General features: G+C 53.9%; 1 protein-coding gene across 1 annotated transcript in view; it reads left to right on the plus strand.

The window, feature by feature from the left end:
- SLC13A4 (solute carrier family 13 member 4) overlaps nt 1-24205 on the plus strand; it is a 35714-nt gene extending 11509 nt beyond the window's left edge. The window contains exons 3-16 of the mRNA XM_062198115.1: nt 4323-4459; nt 5559-5731; nt 6128-6182; nt 8699-8738; nt 9434-9514; nt 10105-10289; nt 11624-11743; nt 13803-13904; nt 15252-15353; nt 16164-16261; nt 16487-16611; nt 19500-19661; nt 21091-21228; nt 23135-24205. Of these exons, the coding sequence (XP_062054099.1) occupies nt 4323-4459; nt 5559-5731; nt 6128-6182; nt 8699-8738; nt 9434-9514; nt 10105-10289; nt 11624-11743; nt 13803-13904; nt 15252-15353; nt 16164-16261; nt 16487-16611; nt 19500-19661; nt 21091-21228; nt 23135-23272 (1656 nt within the window). The 3' untranslated portion in view covers nt 23273-24205. The remainder of the gene's footprint in view (nt 1-4322; nt 4460-5558; nt 5732-6127; nt 6183-8698; nt 8739-9433; nt 9515-10104; nt 10290-11623; nt 11744-13802; nt 13905-15251; nt 15354-16163; nt 16262-16486; nt 16612-19499; nt 19662-21090; nt 21229-23134) is intronic.
- Nucleotides 24206-24956: the final 751 nt, after the last annotated feature.

Here is a 24956-nt window from a genome sequence, read left to right on the forward strand (position 1 = left end):
TTGCATCATTTAAGCTTTGCTTTCTTTAAAATAACATTGATTGAGCACCTGCTATGTGCCAGGCACTGTCCTGAGAGCCTACTTGCATTATTTTACTTAAGACCATGGCACGTTGGGTTAGGTGAGCTCCACTACTGCCACTTAAAACGCTGGCATATTTTCATTTGTAAGAGTGAAAAAGCAGTGCAGTGGTTTTGCTCTGTGCAGGAGACACTCTGCGTGCACGTGGCCTCGGGCCAGGTCAGCCTTTGCATGGAGCACTTAGCAATGAGAAGAATCACCAGGAATCCTGACTGTCAGTATAGCTGGCCACCATAGCTGGTTTGCGTATGTCATTTAATCTTTGCAGTAATCTTACAGAGTAGAGACTCACACAACCTTTGCATTTTTTTAGATGAGGAAGATGAAGTTCAGAGAGGCTGGGTCTCCCAGCCAAGTCTTGGCTGATCCTGGAGTCCCCACTCCTGCCCGCTTTACCTCACTGCCTCTGTACTCACAGACCTCACACTGAGCCCTGTTACACAGCATCACTTACAAGGGTCCAGGGGGCTTTTAAGTAGACCTAAGCCCACCAAACCCCTAATGAGAAAACAGCACATAGCCAACATCTCAGGAAGCCAGGCCTTAGAGTGGGCCCAGGCCTGGCCATTTAGCACCAGTGTCAGGACTATGCACCGGAAATGGGTGCCAGCCCATGTGTTTGGAAGACCAGGGACCACCACCTCACCCCCACCCCCCAGAGCTGAGCCGGATGCATGGTTTCCAGGTGACCCACCTGGATTCAAATGAAACTGGGCTGCATCGCACCTCTGCACCTGCCCTGGGGCCTTGGAAAGGCTCCTTAGCCTCTCTGGGTTTCCTCATCTGGGAAGTAGGATGCTAACAGCACCTGCCTCCTAGGACTGTCCTGCAGCTCAAGGGAGAAAGTGAATGCAAAAGGCCTGGTGGGTAGAAGGCTCTCTCACCTCATGGGTGCCTTTCCTCTCCCATGGGGAGGAATCCAGGGAAAGGAGCCCCACCCTACCCTTGGGGCACTGAACCTTCCTAAAAGGTCACCACAGACAAACCTGTGTTCCAGAACAGCAGGTCCCAGGCAGGCAGAAAACTGTTGTTGCTCCTTCCCCTGGGGAAGGAAGTCTGGTAGCACTGACTCCTTAAAAGCGTCACCGAGGGGGCGAGCGGTGAGGTGCATTGGATTAAGCAGCTGCAGCAGACTGCCTGATGGACTCCTGGCTGCTCCGCTTCTGATCCAGCTTCCTGCTAATGAGCCTGGGAGGCGCTAGATGATGGCCTAAGTGCTTGGGCCTCTGCACCCACATGGGAGACCCAGATGGAGCTCCAGGGTCCTGGCTACAGCCTGGCCCAGTCCTAACTATGGCAGGTTACTTGGCTCTCTCTCTCCCTGTCACGCAGATGCCTGTCAATTTAGAAGCTTGGTGGGGGTGGGGATTTGGGGGGCAGACATTTGGTACAGCTGTTAAGATGCCACTTAGGAGACCGTGAACACCTGCTCCCATATCAGAGTTCATAGATTGAGTCCTGACTCTACTTCCGATTCCGGCCACCTGCTAATGTGCACCCAGGAGGGCAGCAGATGGTGGCTCAAGTACTCGGGTCCCTGCCACCCACAATGGGAGACCTGGATTGAGTTCTGGGTGCCTGGCTTCAGCCTGGCCCAGCCCTACCTGTTGCAGGCATTTGGGAAGTGAACCATTGGATGGAAGATCTCTCTCGCTCCTTCAGATAAATTAAAATAAATAAAAATGTTTAAGTAAGAGAAGAAAAAAAAAGATTCCCAAGGGGCCACATGTCCTGAGTCACCCAGTGGTTCTCCTACCTCCCACTAGGGGGCAGCACTCTCCCCATGGTCACCACCCCTCCCAGGAGGCCTCTGCCCCAGAGTTAGAACTGTTCCACAGAACAGGGGTCCTTTCCTGCCCTTGGAGGGGCACGAAGCCCCCCATGCTGTGTGACGCCAGTTCCTGACGCACCCCGTCTACACGTTGTTAGCACACCTCTCCCCGTGGCGGGTGGAGACGCTGTTCTCTCACAGGCCCGTTCCGTCTCCTTCCATCCGCCCAGCTCAGTCACACAGTAGTTTCTGTTGGCTCAGGCGCCAGATCCAACAGCAGGACGACTCAGGATATTGTGGACGTCAAACGCCGTGTGTTTCACTTCATCTGAATGTCCTTCGCTGTTCACTTTTTATTTCTCCAGCAGTTAAGCATTTCTCGTTTTCTCACTTTTAGAGGATTTTAAAGCTAGAAGTCTCATATCTTTTCCTCTCAGTTTATGCCATGGCTCTCCTGATGCAGAGCAAGGCTCACGTAGGAGACAAGTATTCATTGAGCGCCGTTTGCATCCTAATCTTCTAGTGCCAGGTGATACAGAAAGGCCCTTGACCAACAGGGGCTGCGTTGTGTCGCAGGGGGATAAGCCACTGCTTGTACGTTAGTGTCCAATGTCAGGGTGCCAGTCTGAGTCCCAGCAGCCCTGCTTCCGATCCACCAGCTGCTAATGTGCCTGGGAAAGCAGCAAAAGATGGCTCAGGTCCCCGGGCTCCTGCCACCCACATGGGAGCCTGGATAGAGCAGCCGGCTCCTGGCTGCCTCCTGGCCCAGCCCTGGCTGTTGCAGCCAGTTGGAGAGTAAACCAGTGGATGGAAGATTTTTCTGTGTGTGTGTGTGTGTGTCCCTCTCTCTGTCACTCTACCATTGAAAAAACTAAAATCTTTTTTCAAAATTTAGTTCTAAGAGAAGGGGGCTACACATATAAGCAGTAGCAACAGGAAACAATTGTGGGGAAAAAAAGTGGAAGGAGGCTTCTAGCTGCTGCTGTGGGTTGTAAGAGGAACTTCATTAGTCTTCGGATCTGTACACTGAAATATTTAGAGGTAAAGGCCAAGATGTGTGTGATTTAAAGACCCAGGGGCGCGTGGAGACAGACGATGTAGGAGTATCCTTATACTGTTTTCAGTTGTTGGAATTCCTTGGACCTTTGGAATTATTTATTAAATTTCTTTATGGGAGACCAGGAGAAGCACCTGGCTCCTGCCTTCAGATCAGCGCGGTGCGCTGGCCGCAGCGCACCAGCCACAGCGGCCATTGGAGGGTGAACCAGCGGCAAAGGAAGACCTTTCTCTCTGTCTCTCTCTCTCACTGTCCACTCTGCCTGTCAAAAAAAAAAATTAATATTTAAGACATTATAAAAACATCTTAATAACTCTACCTCTATAGAAATAAACACATTTAGACAAGGAAAAAGATTTATGAAGAAAAGCTGTCTTTGCTACATTTGTAATAGTAAAAAAAAATATTCAACAAAAGGAAAATTGCCCAATAAATTCTGCGGTACATTTTCCCAATACATTTGCATTTTCCAAATACATTTATCCATAAGAAAATAATCAGAGTATGATGTTAAATTTTAAAAAGGCAAGACATAAAACCATGCTTATTGTATAAATCCACTTATATATCTTTATGGACATAGGAAAAAAAGAATAATTGAAGGAAATAACACTAAGGTATCAACACTTGTAGGATTAAGGGTAATTTTATATTCAGTTTTTTATACTGAAAACATACTAATTTTCTAATAGAAATGAAAATAACTAAGTTTTTCTAAAAACAATAAAAATGAGAAATGGAAGATAAGCTTAGGGTTATTTAAATAATTTTTAAATTTAAAAGTATTCATGTTTATTCTTTAAAATCATATTCATATCAGACTTGAATTCAGCAGTTTATATTTTTAAAAGTGGAAAAGGAGTGGGCATTTGGCCTACCCGTTGGGACGCCTGTGTCCCACATCCGCGTGCCTGGGTTCAATTCCCGGCTCCGGCTCCTGACTCCAGCCTCCTGCTAACGCAGACCCTGGGAGGCAGCAGTGATGGCTCAAGTGATTGGGTTCCTCCCACCCCTCTGAAAGACCTGGGTTGAGTTCCTGGCTCTTAGATGTAGCCCCTGCCCTGCCCTTGTCATTATGGTCGGTCGATCTCTCTCTCTCTCTCTCTCTCTCTCTCTCTCTCTCTCTCTCTTCTCTCTCTCTCTCTCTCTCTCTCTCTCTCTCTCTCTCTCTCTCTCTCACATCTACCCTATGGAGTTCTTGGCTGGATTAAATAAAATTACGTTTGCAAAATTCCTAGCCTAGGGCCTGCCCCGGCAGGCACTCGGTGGATGGACGTTCTGCCAGCCAGCTACTGCACTAATCCTCACCTCCCTGCTCCTTCTCCCATCCCAGCCCCTGGCCGCACTCGGGTCTTACTGAGCCTGGCCCGGGTGGGGGTGGGGTGGGGCTGAGCGCCCCTGGCCTCCCCGCAGGTGGCGGCAGAGTACTTCAAGAACACCACGCTGCTGCTGGTGGGCGTCATCTGCGTGGCGGCGGCCGTGGAGAAGTGGAACCTGCACAAGCGCATTGCTCTGCGCATGGTCCTGATGGCCGGAGCCAAGCCGGGCATGTGAGTCGCTCTCGGGGTGCCGGGCTGGGGTTCACCCCTACAGCGCCCTGAGTGCCGCAGGGATGGGGGCCCGGCCTTGGGTCACAGCGGGATGTCCACCCCAGCCTCTTTTTCTACCGATGGGGATGGGATGACCCCAGCGCCACCGTGCGTCCCCGTCCTCTCTTAAAGTGAGAGGAACCATGGAACACAGTGACCTTGGTGTCCTTACCGGCATGGTCTAAAGAATTACCTGACAACTTAGCATGCAAGGGAGCAGGTCCCAGCACACAAGGGGATTTCAAAAATGCTGGTGGAAAATGGAATTAAAAGATTAGTTCATTTGAGTGCAAAAGCTTTTTGAAATCCATGCACAGTTTTTTCATAATACACGTTTTCTGTGAGCTTTCGGAAGACCCCTTGTCAGTGTGGATGGTGCGGTTTTAGAAGCACGTTCCTGCCTCCCAAACTGTCAGGTGGAGCTGCTGAGTTTAATTCAGCGCCCTTGTTGGCAACAATCCTCGGCCTGCAATGGCGTCTCTGACATCGCGTTGGAACCCTGGCTCTGTAAAACCTCTGGGTGCCATTGTCAGTGGAAACACTTCCACTCTCCCAGTTTACGACGTCAGCCAGCAAGTTCCCAGGCCCCGTGGTGCGTTGCCGGACGGCAACGTCTTGTCGCTGTCAGCCTGAGCGTAAACACCATGAGGCCTGGTGCCCAGGTTGTGCAAAGTCAAGGATTTCACCTGACATGCTAAACACGGGTGCTCGTTAAGTGGCTGATCCTATGGGAACGGGACCCCTTATCTGTACACTGCTCCACTGGGCCACCAGTAACCCGTGTCCTGTGACCTGGCCAGAGCGAATCCATTGCCTAAGGAAGGGCTTCTTTCCGACTGCAGTCACTCACCCAGGAAGTGCAGTTCATTCATTCATTCATTCATTCAACAAACCCCGATTTCATGCATACTCTGTGCCGAGCAGTGCAACTGTGAGAGGCACCCAGAAAGACATCAAGGCCCGATTTCCCGATCAGTGTCGGTCCCGGAGTCACCGCGGGGTGGGCCCTCCGGAGCCCGCCCTCCACCCACCGGCCGCCCCCGCGCCCCCTGCCCCACAGGCTGCTGCTCTGCTTCATGTGCTGCACCACGCTGCTGTCCATGTGGCTGTCCAACACCTCCACCACCGCCATGGTGATGCCCATCGTGGACGCCGTGCTGCAGGAGCTGGTCAGTGCTGAGGAGGAGCAGCTGGCGGCAGGCAACGGCAGCGCCGAAGAGGCCGAGCCCATCAGTACAGTTTGCTGGAGTTCATCTCCCCTTTGCTCCCCCAGCCTCCCCTCGGGGTCTCCCTGCCCAGGGCCTCCTCACCTAAGCTCCTCCCCTCCTCTTCCCTGCCCTCCCCACCCCACCCCAGCCCTTGGACCCTGAAGCTTCCCTGGCCCCAGGCCCAGCCCTTCCTCTATTCGCACGTGCCCGGCCCCCTCCCTCTGCTCCTTGCCGCCACACGCTCAGGGTCCCCACAGTACCCTGGGGCCTGCCCGTGTCCGTGAGCCCTGCCGCACCTGCAGAGCGGGGGGAAGAACTGTCGCACACCATGCCTGCAGCCCCGAGCCCCCGAGCCCCTCTCCCACCCACAGCAGCAGCTCCAGCCTCCACACAGCACTTCCTGGTCTTCCTTGCTTCTTAGGTCTTGAGGTGAACAACAGCCAACCTTCGCTGGAACTCATCTTTGTCAATGAAGAGTGAGTATGACTGTCCTCCTCCCAGACCACACCACTTGCAGTGCCCTGGAGAGGCCGGGGGGCGGGGTGGGCCCCGAGTTCCCAAACAGCTCTTCCGGCTGTGTAGCCCAAGCCTCCTGGCGTGCTGCACCACCCCCTCCCCCTGACCTCCTCTCCATCCCTAGGAGCGCTGGCTGAGGTCTCAGGGGCGGCCCCCTTAACCACAGGGTACTGTAATGACGACAGTGAAAGACTACACTGAATCGCATACGGGAGGTGTCCATACAGCTACCCAGTAGGAGTTCACCTAAAATGTCCCTCTGACGAGCCCGACACGTTTATGCCTCAAGAAACATGGAATAGATTCCGCTAGAAGTGCGGGGACAACCACAGGCTGTTTGCTAGATACCAGATTCAGCCTTACTAGTCTGGTCCCGTTGCCATGGCAAAGGAGAGCGGAGGTGACAGGCAGGGATTAGGGGCAGCTCAAGAGAGGTGGCCGTGGCAGAAGCTGGAAAGGGCGAACTCGTCTCAGACATCCTGAGAGGGAAATCCGGGAGCAGCTGGCTCGGGTGGAGATTCTGAGTCGAAATGTGACTTCCCAGTATGCCATGGGGAATGCCACACACGCAGTTCATTGCTGGAGTTCATCTCCCCTTTGATGAACTCCAGTATACACTCCGTCTGTGACGGAGACCAGCTTTCCGATCGGCCCTTTTCTTTAAAAACTGGAGAACTCGCATGGAGTGAGATCAGCACGTGCAATGGAGCAGGTGCAGAGGCGTGCCAAGGGCCCTGCCTTGTTCTCCGTCCCTCCGTGTGTGGCTCTTGCTGTCACAGAGCAGTGCCTGCCTCCACGGGAGGACACAGGGAGGGAGGGAGGGACGGGGCTGGTGCTTTCTCACAGCGGCAGGACCAGCTTTGCCCTCAGGGCCTCTGCATAGCCCCAGGCCCAGGAGCAGGCCACTGCGCTCCTGCTTGGGCTCTGCCCTGGAGGTCCACTTCCCGACAGCCCCTCTGCCTCTTGGGCAGGGCCTTTCCCAGCTGGTCCCGCCCTGCCTCCTCCCTCACCCCTCCCCGGGCCCGCCCCCGGGGAGAGCGGGCACACCTGCCTGTTGCACAGAGCTCACGGGCTGCTCCCGTCCCTGTGTCCCTGTGCTCCCCACTCCGGCCTCTGGCAGCACCGCACCTGCTTCTTGACTTTTCCTTCTCCACACAGAACTATGTACCCCCAACCCCAAAGCAAAAGCTGGAGTGCCCCTCTATGGGGTGGGGGCAGAGCTGCTCGCCACCCCATGAGGATGGCACCCTCATGACCAGTGCCCCCCCCCCAGTGCCACCTGGGCCCCTGCCTCCCTCTTGGGCCCATTTAGGAAGTAGCCAGGGACACATCACGGCATATTTGCCAAATAATGTTTTCCTCAAAACCCTACCACCTCCCATCCTTCCCCGAGAGCATCTGGGGACAAGGGATGGCCACAGGACACCGTATCCTGCAGGTGTGCATCCAACGCTCTCCTGTGCCTTCACCAGGGGTGAGCTGTTAGCACCCATAGTCCTCACAGCTGAGACAGCCCAGAGACACTCACTGAGCAATAGGTGTGTTCTCAGGGCAGGCGCCGGCCAACAGGTGTGGGAGGGACTCCATGTGTGCAGCCAACTGCTCTTCACCTGGTCATAAATCCCCCCTCCCATCTCCTCATTCCTATTTGCCTTTCCCTGGGTAAGGCCAGGCCTTTGCCTCTCACACTGCCTCGGATAAACATGGCACTCATTTCTATTCCTGGACTCAGCCTGGGGGTTCGTGGTCTGGGCACAGGCTCCCCAGCCAGCCAGAGAGGGCTCCTGTCTGTCCGTCACTTAGACGCTGGTTCTGGTAATGGTGAAAATGGAGGTAGCGCCGCCTGTGCTGTGGATCTGTTACAAGGACCACAGTGTCCTGAGGGTTAAAGTGGACGTGTAGGGCGGTGTGCCTGGTGCACAGTAGAGACACTCCTGTTCAAGTCCTGACTCAGTTCCAGCCTCCCTACTGTGCATACCTGGGAGGTAGCAAGTGAGGGCTCAAGTACTTGGGTCCCAACCAAGCACACGGAGATCTGGACTGAGTTCCGCCTCCTGGCTTCAGCCTGGCCCAGCCCCAGCTGCTTCAGGCCTTTGGGGAATGAACCAGCAAATGGAAAATCTCGCTCTCTCTTTCTCTCTCTGTGCCTTTCAAATAAATAGAAGATAAATAACCCAAGAGAGCGAATCAGAGTCAAAGGAGGTCATCACACTTAAAAAGAAAAAAAATGTTTAAGAGCAGCCACCCCACAAGGACCCCATGTCCGCCAGCAGGAGTACTGTTAGCTTCCCTAGGGAGGAATCAGGCCCTTGGCTCCACGAATCCCACGGCCTCTCAGAGGTGAGGGAGACCTGGGGGCCGAGTCTTCTCTGTAGGCCGGGAAGGTGGAGCCGGACACTGGGTCCCTCAGGCCAGCTGCCCAGCACGGGGGGAGAGCTCCTGTGCCACGCTCCCCACTGTCTGTGTTCCGTTCCAGCTCGTCGACGACAGACTTCGCTTCTCTGATGCACCATAAGGTATGGCACCAGGTTGCTCCGTGCTTTGGGGTCGCTTAGAAGTCCCTCAGTACAACTCGGGGGGTGGGGGCAGGATGTGTCCCACCGCCTGCGTGGATGTCGGGGTGGACAGGCGCTCACCACGGCCTGCACACAACAAGGATCAGTCGGGCTCCTGGCAGCGCCTGGGTTACCTCCAAACTCCAGCCCCAAGCACAGCATTTACCCACAGAAAGTACATGTCAGCCATTTTTCTCGGAAACCCAAGGTGTGGCCAGCCACTCTTCCCGGAGCCACACACTCAGCCTTAGGATGCCGGTCGGGGAGGAATCCATTCACAAAAATCTTGTTATTAGAAGGAAGCCATGCATGGGGGACTGCGAAGCCCACCCGCACGCATCTGCTTGAATTCACCCCCTCCCCACGGAGCGCCACGTCTCTCCTTGAGGGGTGTCCCAGGCCAGGCCAGCAGTGGACATGGGCAGGGAGAGTTTTCCCCACCACTTTCTTAGTGGTAAACAAAAACGAAAGGTTCCTCGTTAGCGAGTGGAGTCGCAGGAGGTGAGCTCTCTATAAGGCCAGTCACGTCCTGCAGGGCTCAGAGGCTGCATGGGAAGCCGTGACGATAGAAGCGGTCCACGGGGTGCCCTCAGGGCAGGTTTTCCCTGGCTCATCCACTCCCGTTCCTAACAGGAAAATGGGCTTTGTTCCAACAGAACGTGAACGGAGTGCCCACAGTGACCAACACCACCAAAACAGCCACCCCGCACCGGAGCCAGCGGCAGCCCGCAGCCCAGGTACAGGCACCGCCCCTCGGGCCGTTCTCTGGGCTTGAAACACCTCACATTTCCAAGGGTCCTGGGCTTGGCGCTGTGAGGGCATCGGGCTGGTGAGCTGTCACCAGGCCGTGGCAGTCTCTGTGCACCTCCGTGTCGGGCCCGGGGGTGGCCTTGGGAGAGATCGTCCAGCTCGCTTGACTTCGGCGTGGCCTCCAGTGCCTGGGTCCCGCTCTCTTCCCCTATAAAAGACAGGGCTGGCATAGATCCGAATCTCTGACCACATGAAAGTGACTGCCCGGTACACTTCCAGTTGTAAAATAGGTTTCCACCAATCAAATGCTACACTTATGGTTTATGCATCAGGGTTCTGTGTAAAATGTCACCGGACCACATAACCAGGCTCTTCCAGCTCTGATGGTGCATGGATCTTTGAGAGATGTTTGGACGCAGCCAGCCTTACTTTGGCCCTCCTGGGAAGAGGGGCAGTGGTTAGGGGCTCTGAGGCCGGGTGACCTCTTCCCCTCTGGTTTTCTTGTAACCTCACCTACTGACATTCACCGTGCAAGTCCACGCTGGGTTTGAGACTCTCACTGGCTTTTCTTTGGCAGGGAAAGCCCCCGGCCCGGGCCTCCAACACCAGGAACCAGGAGCTGAGCCGGAAGTACAGGTCCCAGCATGACCAAATGGTCTGCAAGTGCCTCTCCCTGAGCGTCTCCTACGCGGCGACCATCGGCGGCCTCACCACCATCATCGGCACCTCCACCAGCCTCATCTTCCTGGAGCACTTCAACAAGTCAGTAATCCGCTCAGTCAACAAACACTCACTCACCGCCCGCTGTGGCTCAGGATCTGACCTGGCTCCCGGGGCTCCTGCACAGCCCCTGTCCCCGGCTGGCCGGGTCACTTACAGCGCAGGGTGACCGCAGGAATGCAGGGGGAGCCCACCCCGGCTGCAGGGGAAGCCGTGTAGGAGGGCCCGGGGTGCACACAAGAAAAGCAGACAGGGCCAAAGGAGGCCTGGCAAGTGGATGGGCGGATCTCAAAGGGCTTGGCGCGGCCCACGAAGGAAGTTGGACCTCATCCGAAAGGCTGTGAGAAGCCTTTAAAGAATTCTAAGCAGGCAGTGAAGTGATCAGATTTATAGTTTTGAAAACTCATTCTGGATGAAGAAATGGGGACTGAAGTGGAAAGGGCAGAGCAGGCAGCAGGAGGACAGCCTAGGACACGGCTGCTGTTGCCTGGGGACGGCCTTGGCAGCCCCACAGGGCAAGGCGGCCGGAGGGAGGGCAAGGGGGAGGTGGTGGTCCCATCAGATTTGGAGGTCTTGGGAGGATGAGAAAGGGCCTGATGGAGGGGAAGACCCAGTCCGGCCCCCAGGCTCCCGGCTTCCCCGGCCTGGGGGAACAGAGGGCAAGGATGGGGGGTGGGAACTGGGCATGCAGGTTGAGAGGTCCAGCGGGAGGTACAGGCGGGATCCCTAGAGGATTTAGGCGGAAGGCACAGATCCTGTGTCAGTGGCCTGCAGGGCTGGTGTCTGAGGTGTGCCCGGGCCGGCATGCTTAGCTTCCCTGGCTGGAAACTCTTCATCGTCTTTGAGCCAGGGGTCCCTATTTTCATTTTACGCCTTGGTCATGGAGGCCATAGGAATGAGATTGGAATGGACAGCGCAGGGGACGTAGATCAAGCACGCAGATCTAAAGCAGGCTGCACAAACGGCATCAGACAGGAAAAGAAATCTGATGTCATCCCACCGAGGGAGGAGAGTGTTTGGGGACAGAGTGGCTACAATATGTGGCGTCCGTAATGATGATGCAAAAATAAAAAAGTGGGGGGATGCAAATGTAGCCATGAGACTGGGCGACACAGAGGTTCCCGGTGACCTGGGCAGGAGGAATTCCATCAAGTGGTGGAGAAAGCAGTGAGATTTCAGTGAGCTGAAGACTGCCATGCGGGGAAGAGCTGACGGTAAAGGCAGGCGGGGGAAGGGGAAGGGGTTTCTAAAGTGGGGGGCCATGATCTCTCCCCGAGCCCCACCGCCTGTCTTCTTAGAGAGCGTTTAGCTTTCTACCCCCACAATGTCAGAGGGAAGTCCTCCCTTTGCTCACCGCCGACCTGCTCTCCCCACAGCCAGTACCCGGCCGCATACGTGGTGAACTTCGGCACCTGGTTCCTCTTCAGCTTCCCGATATCCCTCATCATGTTGGTGGTCAGCTGGTTCTGGATGCACTGGCTGTTCCTGGGCTGCAAGTGAGTGCCAAGGCCCCGCGAAGGCCGCACATACCGGGGGACTCTGCGCCGGGGAGGGGGGGCCTGCCAAGAGCTACAGGCGGTGCCCCCAGGAGGGTGCGGTGCGCTTAACCAGGGAGTCAGGCACTGCCTGTCTGGACACTCTACGAACATTCCCGGCCTTGGCCCTTGGCACTTCACTCTCAACGCCACAGTGAAATCTCTCTCTCCTTTCTCTCTCTCTGTCTCTCTCTCTCTCTCTCTCTCTGTCTCTCTGAGAGGCAGAGAGACAGAGGGAAGTAGATAGAGAGCTCCCACTCGCTGGTTCACTCCCCAGATGGCCCCAATGACCAGAGCTGGGCCAGGGTCACAGCCAGGGGCTGGGAACACAATCTGGGTCTCCCTCCTGAGTGGCAGGAACCCAGTTACTTGAGCCATCACCTGCTGCCCCCAAGGCTCCGCATGAGCAAGAAGCTAGCATCAGGACCTGGGGCTGGGAGTCAAATGCAGTCACTCCCATGGGGGATGTGTCCTAACCAGTGGGCTAAGTGCCTACTCTCAAAGTGTGTATTTATTTATTTAGAGAGAGAGAGACAGAGAGAAAGAGAGACAGAGACAGAGACAGAGATCTTCCATCTATAAGTTCACTCCCTAAATGGCTAAAACCAGCAGGGGCTGGGCCAGGCTGAAGCCAGGAACCTAGAATTCCACCCAGGTCTCCCACATGAGTAGCAGGGACCCAGGTACTAGGGCCATCCTCTGCTGCTTTCCCAGGACACTAGTAGGGAGCTGGATCAGAAGCAGAGACGCTGGGACTCGAGCCAGTGCCTACTGGGGTCCCGGCATCGCAGGCAGCAGCTTAATCCTGTGTCCCACAATGTGGGTGCCCTGAAAAGTTCTTAATTCCAACTAAATGGGTAGAAGATCTCTGCAACTTAGGAAAACTCTGAGTGGTCAGTGCCCCTACATGTCTCTCAAAGCACACCTAGTGATTCCAACTCCTCTAGAGTCTGCCTCCACACAGAGTATGCCTTAGGTGTGATTTCACACACAGGAGTGATTCTACTTGGTGGTGTCTACAGAATATGCACAGATCCTTCAGAATAACAAGTCTGACTTTCCTGGCAGTATTATTGCCAATACTGATCTGAGTAGCAAATTTTTCTTCATGACCATCGGCCTACTCCAAATCTAAGAAGTTACATATGATGTTTTGCTACTAGTCCACAGAATTCAGCCATTAGTCCACAGAACTCAGCACTCCACTGGCCAAGGGTCGGTGTCTGAGAGGACTTGTCCTTTTACTTGGAAAGTGGTGTAAAATCAACGATGGGTGCCTACTTCCGTAAGCCAAGTATTACTGGTATAAAACACCCACTTTCCTTTGCAATAAGCCTTGTCTCTCAAAAACCTGTGTGTATGTGGAATGCACACAGAGATCCAGACACACCACCTTGCACTCATGCTTTTACTTACGTACATGACAAGCATGTAGAAACAGCCCCGCGTGAACACACTTGCAGCTGGTGGGTGCTGTGGTGCAGTGGGTGAGGCCGCTGCTGGGAATCCTGTCTCCCATGCTGGATGTCAGTTGGAGGCCCAGCTACTCTGCTTTGGCTCCAGCCCCCTAACTTTCTTGGGAAGGCAGCAGAGGATGCCTGACGTGCGTGGGCCTCTAGCGCTCACGTGGAAAGCCCAGATGGAGTTCTGAGGTCTTGGCTGTGTCCTGGCCCAGCCCTGACTGTTTAGGCATTTGGGGAATGAACCAGTGGATGGAAATCTCTCCCCGCCCCCATCACTCTTTCAAATAAATTTCAAAAGAGACACACTTTCCTACGTCTACTCAAGATAACCTCACACTGACATACCAGGAATAGACCCAAAGAATGAGAGCAGAAAGCTGCTGAGGCTGGGTGCCAAGGGGGAAGAGCTGCCTGGACAGGCGGGTGGGGAACAGAGCGCGTGGGTGAAGAGGAGAAAGTGATCCGGGCAAGCGAGTGGTCTCCTATTTGCCAAATATTTGATCTATGGGCCTCAGAGGCAGTTTTTCTCTGTTCTTTCGCTCCCGTTCCCTTCTCAGTTTTAAAGAGACCTGCTCTCTGAGCAAGAAGAAAAAGACCAAAAGAGAAGAGCTGTCGGAGAAGAGGATCCAAGAGGAATATGAAAAGCTGGGAGACATCAGGTAAAAAAAAAAAATTAAAAAGGAGCTAAATAAAAAACCAGCCGTCCCCGCTCCCCGCTCCCTGGCGGGGTGGGGAACAGCAGGTAAAGTGAGCACAGAGGCGGCCTTGTTCTGGGCAGCTCCCTGAGGCTGGCAGGCATTTTCCAGGGCTATGAATCCAGCCATCTAGAAGGTGCTATTTAAGGCCAAGCCAAGCTGGACCAGGTGGCGGCGGCCGCCCTTCCCCTCCACTGTATTCAGAGTGGAGGTGTGGGCCCGGTGTGGGGCGGCCAGAGAGAGGGCAGGAGGGGGCCGGCACAGACGTCCTGTGGGCACGCGCTGAGTCCCCTCGGGTCAGGACTCTTCACGGTGCTCTGCTGCTCGCCTCTGGGGGCTGGGGGGTGTGGCGCTGTATTCAGAGTGTGCGGCCGCATACGGCACAGACAGCCCCCAGCACTGGGGTCAGCTTTCCCCAGGGAGCCAGCATCTCACTCAGTGCCAGTTGTACCCACTGCGGGTACATCTCTGATGGGGTAGGACAATTTAGGTATAAACGGTGCAATTTGAAATGTTAGCTTATAAAAGCAATGTGCACTGTAGAACGTTCAGAAAATACAGAAAAATTTAAATTGACTTTTATTCTTAGCATACTGCTGTTAACAAGTGTCAACCTGATGTACTTCCTTGAAGATTTATTTATTTGAAAGGCAAAGTGACGGAGAGAGGGAGGGAGGGAGGGTGAGAGAGAGAGATCTTCCAACCACTGGTTCATTCTCCAAATGGCTGCACAGCCAGGTCTGGGCCAGGCTGAAGCCAGGAACGTGGAACTCCATCTGGGTCTCCCACGTGGGTGCAGAGGCCCAAGCCATTGGGCCATCTTCTGCTCCTTGCCCAGATACATTAGCATGAAGCTGGACTGGAAGTGGAGCATCCGGGACTTGAACTGGTGCTTTGATACAGGCTGTGGGCATTGCAGGCGGCGGCTTAACCTGCTGGACACAATGCTGACCCCATCATGATGTATTTTTTTTCCACGCTTGTTGGGGCAAATTATATGTATTTTTGGTAAAACTTAGTCCTCCCGCTGGCAGTTTCCAAGGGTGCCCATCCCACAGGCCTCTCCTTGGAGACTTTTAAACTGTCATGGATGGACAGAGCTCTGTTCTGTCCCCCTTCAGCCCTCGATTTCCCCAGGGACAGGGTTAATGTCACATCGTCTGGCATTGCTCACTCCTCTCCCGGATCACAGTGGCCAACCAGGGCCTGTGCCTTATGTATTGGAATTCTGAATACAGGGGCTTCCGGAAGTAGAGTGAGAGAGTTACAAGCAGCGTCCCCATCCCTGGACTCTTCTGTGTCATTTTGCAGCTACCCTGAAATGGTGACTGGATTCTTCTTCATCCTGATGACCGTGCTGTGGTTTACACGGGAGCCCGGCTTCGTCCCCGGCTGGGACTCTTTCTTTGAAAAGTAAGTGCTACCCTGTCCTCCATAGGAGCAGCTTCCTTGCCCACATCCTCCAGGCTGTAAGCACTGGTGCCCCCTTCAGAGACTCGGGGCAGACACGCAGGCAGGAAGCATTTTGTTCCCTGGGAAACAAGTGTTCTTTTCAGGGAGGGCTGCGGAGCGGAGTTGGGAAGAAAATACAGTCTTTGGAGTCCCAGTCTGTGGCCGGGATCCGGTGCTGCCCCCACCCAGCTGTGTGCCCTCCGTCGCATTACATAAGCCCTTGGCACTCTGGCTGCCTCACAGCCTGTTATGAGAGTTACAGTACACGTCTAGAAGGGGCCAGCTGCCAAGAGGCTGTGGCCACGGGGTGGCTGCAGCCCGTGGGGCGAAGGAAGGCAGGCAGACACTAGCACGGTCCACACAGGCTCCCGAGCCACACCTGCATGGTGCCCCGAGGGCCAGGGCCACACAGCACAGGTGCCAGCTCTCACAGGATGCTCATGGCACGGGGCCTGCATAGGAATACAGGTTCATCTTCTTCTATTCTCCTGACCTAAGCAACTCCTTAGCACTCCCTCTAGGGCTCTCCCGGATGGATGTGCTCATACATTCACACTGAGACATCGGCCCCGGCTGGGCTGGGCCTCTGCAGGTTCAAAGTTGCACACTGAACCCGCCGTGGATAGCATGGCCATAAGCAGCCAGCAATAAGGTTGCCATCGGTCTAAACTCAGCCCAGAAAAGAGGCGCGAGGCTCAGACTGCCCTGAGTCACGGCGTCACTCCCGCGGATGCCTGACCCCCCTCCTGCAGCCATGTTTGTCTTTGCTAGGAAAGGCTACCGCACGGACGCCACGGTCTCTGTCTTCCTGGGCTTCCTCCTCTTCCTCATCCCAGCGAAGAAGCCCTGCTTTGGGAGAAAGAGTGATGGTGAGAAAAGGTTTAAGGGAAGAAGTTGGGGCTGGCTTAAACAAATGGTACTCAAGTCTGGATTTTCCAAAAGAGGCTGCCCAAGGCCCGCCAGACTCCCCACAAAAGAGCAGAGGAGTCACGCCTAGGAAGGTGCATCAGTGTTCACGGGTTCGTTCTCTCTCTCTCTCTCTCTCTCTCTCTCTCTCTGTCCTCTCCCTCTGTCTCTGTCTCCCTGCGCTCCAGAGGACAAGGAGCCGCCCTCCGCAAAGACAGAGCCCATCATCACCTGGAAGGACTTCCAAAAGACCATGCCCTGGGAGATTGTCATCCTGGTCGGGGGAGGCTACGCCCTGGCTTCGGGTAGCAAGGTAAGAGTGCTGTTCTGCTGAGCCAGCTACTGTCCCGGGCCTTCCAGCCCTGGGAGGAAAGGGCGCGGGAGCAAGGGAGAGGTGAGGGCACCGAGTCCCTGGAACAGGCAGGGCAGGGCAGGGCGGGCATGCTGTCTCGCCCTCCAGTTCTCGCTTCTCGGCACTGCTGAGAACAGCCTCAGATCAGTTACATGCTTCTTGATTTCCTGGTTGGGATGAGACGGGGAAGGAGGAATTGAAGGAGTCAGGTTATGGTTCGGGCGGTTTCTCCCTGCGCTAACCCATTCTACACAGGCTTCCCTTTTCTCTTCATCGTGAGCCTGGATACTGTGCACCCTGGAGAACGAGGGCTCAGAACCCTACCCTGGGAAGGAACCCTGGGTTCCTCCCAGCCACGTGAGATTTCCCTCCGTGATCCCCCTGGCTGGGCCACCTCCGACGCGGGGCACGCCCTGCACAGGGAGCAAGAAATACTCGAAGTTGTTCTTTGCTTTCAGCCCAGATCTTCCACATGAAGAACCCTCTCCTGGATAATCATTATTAAAGCCACAAAAAGCCTTTGTCTCCAACCAAAGCTCCCTAACTCCTTTATTCTTTCCTTATAGAAACAGCAACCCCTTACCCTCCCTATTAAGGGTTTAAAAAAACTAAGATCTCCTTCATTTTTTAAAAAATAATTTTGCAGTATAATTTTACAGTTTATTTCAAATTATGGTATTAAGTGGTTCTGCTGGAAAAATAGTTGCCCCTAAATTATTTCACTTTACTTACAAGTATAACTTAGATACCGTGGGAAATAAAACTCTACTCCTTTATAAAATGCACTGTTTCCACTCAACTGATTGCTTTTCCTCCCTTGCCTTTGTCCAGTGAGCTGGACGTGTTACAAAAGGGAACGATTACAGAGTTCCTGCAGGCCCTGAGCCTCTGTAGCAACCATTACTTGATGCTGTTTCACATATTGGTTAACTGAGTCAGTTGAAAGAAAAAGGGAAGAAAAGTTCTCCGAGGTGAGATGGCTACAACAGAGAGAATTCTGAAGGGCTTTGGTCATCTGTTGTCTACCAGCTTGCCACGGGGTAGCCAGAGTACTGTAGAGATCAAATGGGTTTTTGATGGATTTGGAAAAGAGGAGAAAGTTGCCTGCTGATAATGTAGTGAGGGCTGACTTTACTATTGGAACGTGTGTAGCGAGAGTGACAGCTTAAGGAATCATAAAATGCTTCTCCTTGCTTTCTTCCCCTACCCCCTGTCTCTTTAGTGCCTCTGCAGTCTCTAGGGGACCACAGGAAAAGGCAGAAGTTGGGGAGAAGAAAGGGGTGGAGGGAGAATGCATATGGCAACCTGGGGCTTTTGTCAGTGCAAAAACTTAACAGTGCCCTTCGCTGTTTAGGGAGGACACCCCTGGAAGGGAACGTCTTCCAGCCCAACGAATGATTCCGAGTGGGAATATGCATTTATTTGAATGTGGGCGTATAAACGTTCTTGATGGCAAAGGTCCCCAGTGGGCAATGTGCCTTCAGATTAGCACTAGCAGATGGCAGATCCTGATGTCTCCAGGAGGGGATCTGAAAGTAAACCAGGCCAGGAGGGAGGCACCTTCCCCACCCAATGCAAATAGATGCTTAATCCCTGTCTTCTTTATTACTCAAGTAAACCTTCCTATGTTCAGCCCTGCCCTTTCTTACTCAAAGAAGAAATCACAGAACATTACTACTATCCAAAGATGTTGATAATTTTTTCCCTTTCTTAGGTGATAAGAAAGAGGAATTTCAAAACAGAACAAAGGATTACACTCAAAGTTCACTGTTGAGTTCACACATGGAGTGAGGAGAACCTGAAGAAAGAGCAGTGACACAGCAGACTCATAGAATCACAAATGCTCTAAATAGCACTCTGGCCTCAGAATCAGCCCTTAAGGCATTCAGATCTGACTAAAAAGCCCATGAGAGTATTTCAGGCATGGAAAGCCAAGACTCTGTGGCAAAAAATGACCTAAATGAAAGATCTCTGTGAGTGAGATCCCAATGGAAAGAAGGGGCCATCAAAGAAGGAGGTACCTTTCTCTGAAGGGAGGAGAGAACTTCCACTTTGACTATGACCTTGTCTAAATAACGTCAGAGTTGGCGAACTCAAGAGGCTTCCATAGCCTTGGCAGCTCATGACAAGATCCTTGGGTGATCACTGACATCATAAATAAGAGTGTCAATTGTTAAATCAACAATGGGAGTCACTGTGCACTTACTCCCCATGTAGGATCTCTGTCCTTAATGTGTTGTACTATGAGAATTAATGGTAAAACTAGTCTTCAAACAGTACTTTATACTTTGTGTGTCTGTGTGGGTGCAAACTGTTGAAATCTTTACTTAGTATAGAGTTGGTCTTCTGTATATAAAGATAATTAAAAATGAATCTTAATGAAGAATGGGATAGGAGAGGGAGTAGGAGATGGGATGGTTTGCAGGTGGGAGGGTGGTTATGGGGGGAAGAACCGCTATAATCCAAAAGTTGTACTTTCAAAATTTATATTTATTAAAGTTTTCTATTAAAAAAAAAAAAAGAAAGAACAGTGACATTGACGTTGAGGAGTAAAGCTCTCCAACCCCTGCCCAGACACCATGGCAGAGACCTAAGATGATGCATGGCTTTGGCGGGGGAGGGGTCTCCATGACCCTTGACTCATAGAGCGGGAAACCCAAAGTCTGAATATGGTGCAATTATGAAAAAGGAGTTTCTGGACTACAAAAGCACTCTCCAGCCCGACTGAACATAAACACACTGGGTGACACCCGCTGGCCCCTGCAGTGCTGTCCCGGCCTTCAGAAACCTAGGAGTTGTGTTTGGAGCGCACTCACCCACCGTCCCTTTGTCACCTTCTCTCCCTGCAGAGCTCGGGCCTCTCCACCTGGATAGGCCAGCAGATGTTGTCCCTGAGCAGCCTCCCGCCCTGGGCTGTCACCCTGCTGGCCTGTATCCTGGTGTCCATTGTCACCGAGTTTGTGAGCAACCCGGCCACCATTACCATCTTCCTGCCCATCCTGTGCAGCCTGGTGAGTAGAGCGGGGCTCCCAGACACCCACAAGGGCTCTCCCAGGGGCCTGCAGCGGGCAGCCTGCTCCGGGGCGCGGCCTCCATGGCTTCCTCTCCCCTGCCCGCTGCCCACAGCCTTTACAGACTGCTGTTCAAACGATAATTCTGAAAATGACCTTTGCCAGAGAGCCACGGATATGTGAGCAAATCATAGCAGTTCTAGAAATTCTGTCTCAAAAGTGTAGGACTTCTCAGCCCAGAACAGAAACAAAAGAAGGGACAAGATAACCCAAACACCCTAGAAATCCAGTTCTCACAATCATCACCAACCCTGCTCTCCTGAGATCAGACCTAACCATAGGACCAGAGAGAGAGCCACAGAAAATGCAGGCAAAATAGACAGTCTACAAAGACTGGGAACAGCCGGCGCCGCGGCTCAATAGGCTAATCCTCCGCCTGCAGCACCGGCACACCGGGTTCTAGTCCCGGTTGCCCCTCTTCCAGTCCAGTTCTCTGCTGTGGCCTGGGAGTGCAGTGGAGGATGGCCCAAGTGCTTGGGCCTGCACCTGCATGGGAGACCAGGATAAGCACCTGGCCCCTGGCTTCGGATCAGCGTGGTGCACTGCGGCGGCCATTGGAGGGTGAATCAATGGCAAAGGAAGACCTTTCTCTCTGTCTCTCTGTCCACTCTGTCAAAAAAAAAAAAAAAAGACTGGGAATGCAGCTCTAACGGTTTCATTCCTCCCAGAGGTTCTGAGGATTGGGAGCGAGGTCGGCCTCAGGCCCGTTTGTTAGGCATGGACCAGGGGAGGCAACAGCTGCCAGGTCCCAGCCTGGCCAAGCAGCCCTGAAGGCCATGCACCTGCTCCTAGGCTGCACCTGTCCCATTCTGTGACATGAACCTAGGAAATGAAGGCACCCCCCCCGCACCCACCTCGCTCATTGCTCAGGCGTCTCCAGCTCCTCCCTGCTGCCATCTTGCTTGTGTGCACACAGGCGTACAGTCTGTGGCAACTTGGCAGCACTGAGGGTAGGACCATCAGTTCAAATCCCATATAAGGAAGTTATACGGGTTGGGGGAACAACACAACCTTAGTTCTGTACCCCAAAGGTAAGCACCTTATTCTTGGCATATTTGTTTGAAGAAAGGATTCCTCAGCTGAAGAAAACATTAACAGTTTAAGAACCACTTCCTCAGAGCAGCACCAAGACCCCAACACCCCTCCTAAGGAGCAGGAAGCTCTGTTTGCACGGGGAGCGAGTGCAGCATCAGCCCACGGCGCTGTCAAAGGCACTGCGTACCTGGAGGGCAGGGACCTACCCACCGCCAGCACGTGCTGTCTGGCTCAGTCCACACCAAGCCATCACTTACAGCACATTCATGGCTGTTCAGCACCGGAACTCCAGCCCAGGGTCAATGTCAATGTTTCTGTGGATCCTCTCTTCCAGTCCGAAACGCTGCACATCAACCCGCTGTACACCCTGATCCCGGTCACCATGTGCATCTCCTTCGCAGTGATGCTGCCTGTGGGCAACCCCCCCAACGCCATCGTCTACAGCTATGGGCACTGCCAGATCAAAGATATGGTGAGTGGCAGGTGCCCCCGCCTGCCAGGAGAGCAGGGACGAACGCTGCACCGCCCTGTCCCCGAGCAGTGATGCTGCTCGGTCAACACCCAGTCCCGTGTGTTACACACAGTGGGGACTATACGAAAGGTTTTGCTTGGTCCGTCAACACCAATAGTGAAAGTGTGTTCTCCCCGGTCCTCAGTGGACAAAAGCTGGGAGCACTCAGGCAGTGACAGTTCCAGAAGGCGTGAGCTTGCACAGCTCTTTGCCTGTTTCTTCAATGGACTGGTGGGGATACTCGTTCAGACAGCTGCTGGCTTACCTACTGCACAAGCATGAGAAACTGCCTGACCCCAGGGAGCAAGGGGTCTTGTGAGAACAAGATGCGTGTGCCAGCTCCCCCTTAGCAAGAAGCCCTGGAGCCACAGTGGCGAGATGCAACTGCCACAGTTCATTCTTTGGCTCTCAGTGTGACTCACAGAGGAGGGACCTCAGTGGCCATGGCCAGCCTCCCTCCTTCCTCTGCCTGTATCGCTGTGGAGGCTGGGGAGAGGGAAAATCCTACCGTCATGGGGCCTATCTGATGAGGGCCCGTCCACCCTCGATGAGGAGTTTCACGGGAGGCCTCACTGGCTCTCAGCAGCCCAGTGAGATCTCAGAGGACAGGAAGTTTCAGGCTGGTGACAACATCCAGGCCCTTCCCATCATTCAGACTTCTAAGTCACCCACGCTGCTTCAGGAAGGGAAGGTTGTGGCGCTCACTCTCTCCCGCTGTCTTATTGCTCAACCCTCAGTCTGCCCACCCTGAGCTTGGTCTCCCCTGCTGGGAGCCCCCTCTGCGCGCCCTGTACCCTTTACCCTAGAGTCTAAGTCGAGACAGTCATTCCCAAAGGCACTGGATAACAGGTGAGCCAGGCCTGGTTCCAGTGCCAGCTTGGGCACTGACTCAACACCTTCCGGCTCCTCATCTGACACGTGAGGTTTCAACCAGATGCTCCGTGCACCCCCTTTCCACTCTGAAGGATCTCACTGTAGCTCCCCTGGAGCCCACCCCTCCCCTCTGCTGGGAAACAGGAGCAGTTCTCCCGGTCCAAAGGCTCAGGCTCCAGCCAGACGGCAGGAGAGCGAGCACATGTCTAGTCATTCACTTGGGACAACTTCCCAGGATCCATTTCTCCTCTTCCAATTTTCCCAACTTAGCGCCAGTGAGTAGAACTGTCTGGGCTACGTGCTACATGCATGGTTACCCCCTGGAGGGATGCCGTGCTGCTGACGGTACACACGTTTCCGTCCGGCCCTGGCTCTGCCATGGCGCCATCCCTCACACCCACTTCAGCCTGGGCCAGTGCCATGCATGGCAGAAATGAAGCAGGTCAGTCACTGAGGTGCGGTTTCCTCCAGGTAGCAGGCCCGTGTCACCGTCCAGCGAGCAGAGCAGCTCACCTGTTCACCCAGGTGAATCCAGAGTGTGTTATTCCCATGGGCTGTAAAAAAAATACCAGCAATAGCAAAAGCTTCATATAGCAGAACCCCTCCCATAAGCTCTCTAGCATCTAAGAGTTCCTGCTTTGAAGAGATCCGTTTAATTTTAACATGCTCCCCAACTATTTAGTTGCAGAAGTAAGTCCCCATTCCACAGATCTGGTACCTTCTGGGCTTCCACTCTACATAGAGTGCTGCGATCAAGAAGTGGAGATAATTCTAATCGCCCCTCCCCAGCCCCCAGCCCTCCCTGCCTTCCCAGCCCTTCCAGTCCTGTGCCACCCAGAAAACAGGAGATGACGATGCACAGTAGGCAGCAACTGGACAAATGAGGGCCAAGCGGGTGGAGCAAGGCTTAGCCTGCAGACCCAGGCAGGGACAGCCTGGGGGCCCATGCTGCCACATGGCCAGAAACTAGGATGTACCGATTTGTGTCTCACAGGTGAAAGCTGGCCTGGGAGTCAACGTCATTGGCCTGGTGATAGTGATGGTGGCCATCAACACCTGGGGAGTTAGCCTCTTCCACTTGGACACTTTTCCAGCCTGGGCTAAAGTCGGTAACATCACTGATCAGGCCTAACACAGGTGGACAAACTGGCCAGAGCGATGGAGCTGCGTGGGAAGAAAGCCTCTAGGAGCTCACGCCTGGGGGAACCCTCCCCTCACCACCAGAAGATTCCTCGGGTGATGGACAGGCCCCCTCCCACCTCCAGCACGCGGACACGTCCTCGGCACTGGCGTCTTCTCTCCTTCCCTCCCTAGGACCACAGCTCGAGAGAACCCAGTGTTCAAACTTCCCGAACCTCGTCTTTCCGATCCCTTCTTTCTGAAAACAAGAAAAGCCTGTCCGCACTGCCCATCAGAGACTAAGCTAAGTAGGCCTTGCACACTGACCAGGCCCTGGGTTTAATGTCCTTGCTACCTTCTTAGGTAGCAAAACTTCCCACCCGGGCAGGGAGGGAGACCGGAGACATCTCTTCGGGGAAAAGCTTGCCCCGAACTTGAGATGTCTCAAGGGCTTCCCATCCTACGATCTCCCCATGAAGAGGCCGCTCCTTGTAGGTCCTCTTTGTGGCCATTAGTTCTCTCATCATTAGTCTGATTCCCTTTAAGCACCTCTCTTCAATGGCTCCCCTTTACCTGGGCACTGAATTCTTGAGAAGAAATAGCGTTCCCCTTCAGAAAGAGGCTGCTGGTGTCTCTGTCAAAGGAAAAGGAAGCCGAGAAAGAAGACACATTGAGATTAGCATCTCTCGCCACCCATCACTAACCCAACACTGCACGTGCTGGGAGGGAGGAGATCAAAGCTATGATTAAAACCATGGCACTGTCAGTGGCAGCAGCTTCGTTTGCTTCTGGGTTTGATGAGTGGTTTATCCCTGAGAAGATAAGAGCGCTGGGTATCACCCAAAGGTCCAAACACATGAGTCGCCTCCTACGTGTCAGTGAACGCCGTGAGGGGAGGGAAGATGTGTGTGTGTCACATAGCAAGCTCTAACCGTTCAATAAACATTTCCCGTGAGAAAAGTCATTCTGGAAATCGAGGCTTCCTTCTTCCTCCTGAGGACCACGCCAGCTTCCCCAGGAGACGCCTGGACGCGGTTCTCAGTCCCTCCTGTTTGCTGGCGTCCTCACGCATTTCTGATTTCTACCCTCAGTTGCTTGCTAACTACATCTTATGGGAAAAGGGAGTCCCCTGAGGTTCCTGCATTGTTTGGGTTGATTTTAAGTTACTGTTGATGCCAAGTGCAACTTTCTCACAGTTTATCGATAAAGCCACTCCCGTGGTTTATCAGGTGTCTCTGGGTTAAGTTTCTTGTTTGCCAGTCAGTACCTGCACTCTTCAACTACACAATGTGAATGACCAGGTTTAGCCAAGAACATTGCTGCTTCTGCTGTCAAATTAGCCAATATTTGGTCATTTACAACAGTCAGGACCCCTGAGGCCAAAAGTTGACTCAGTAGTGTGGACTCAGAATCACCAGCCACGTTCAGTCCTGAAAGCCTGACTCACTCCTCAGGGGAGGCACCCTCACTCCCTGGCAAGTGCTGCCAGCGCCCCGCCGCGCCAGCTTGGGAAGCCCTTTCCCCCCACTTGGGCCATGGGCCGCGCTCAAGAGCAGCTCTGTCCTTCCCCAGAGTCAGAGATGTAGGCAAACACCACTGAGCATTCCAGTGTCAGGAAGTGAGACAGACTGATGGCTCCGTTACCTATAATCACTCCACCCCTGGATAACGGTAATCTTCTAGGTAATCTTGTGTTG

The sequence above is a fragment of the Lepus europaeus genome, chromosome 1 (assembly GCF_033115175.1).
Source record: "Lepus europaeus isolate LE1 chromosome 1, mLepTim1.pri, whole genome shotgun sequence".
NCBI classification, from domain to species: domain Eukaryota; kingdom Metazoa; phylum Chordata; class Mammalia; order Lagomorpha; family Leporidae; genus Lepus; species Lepus europaeus.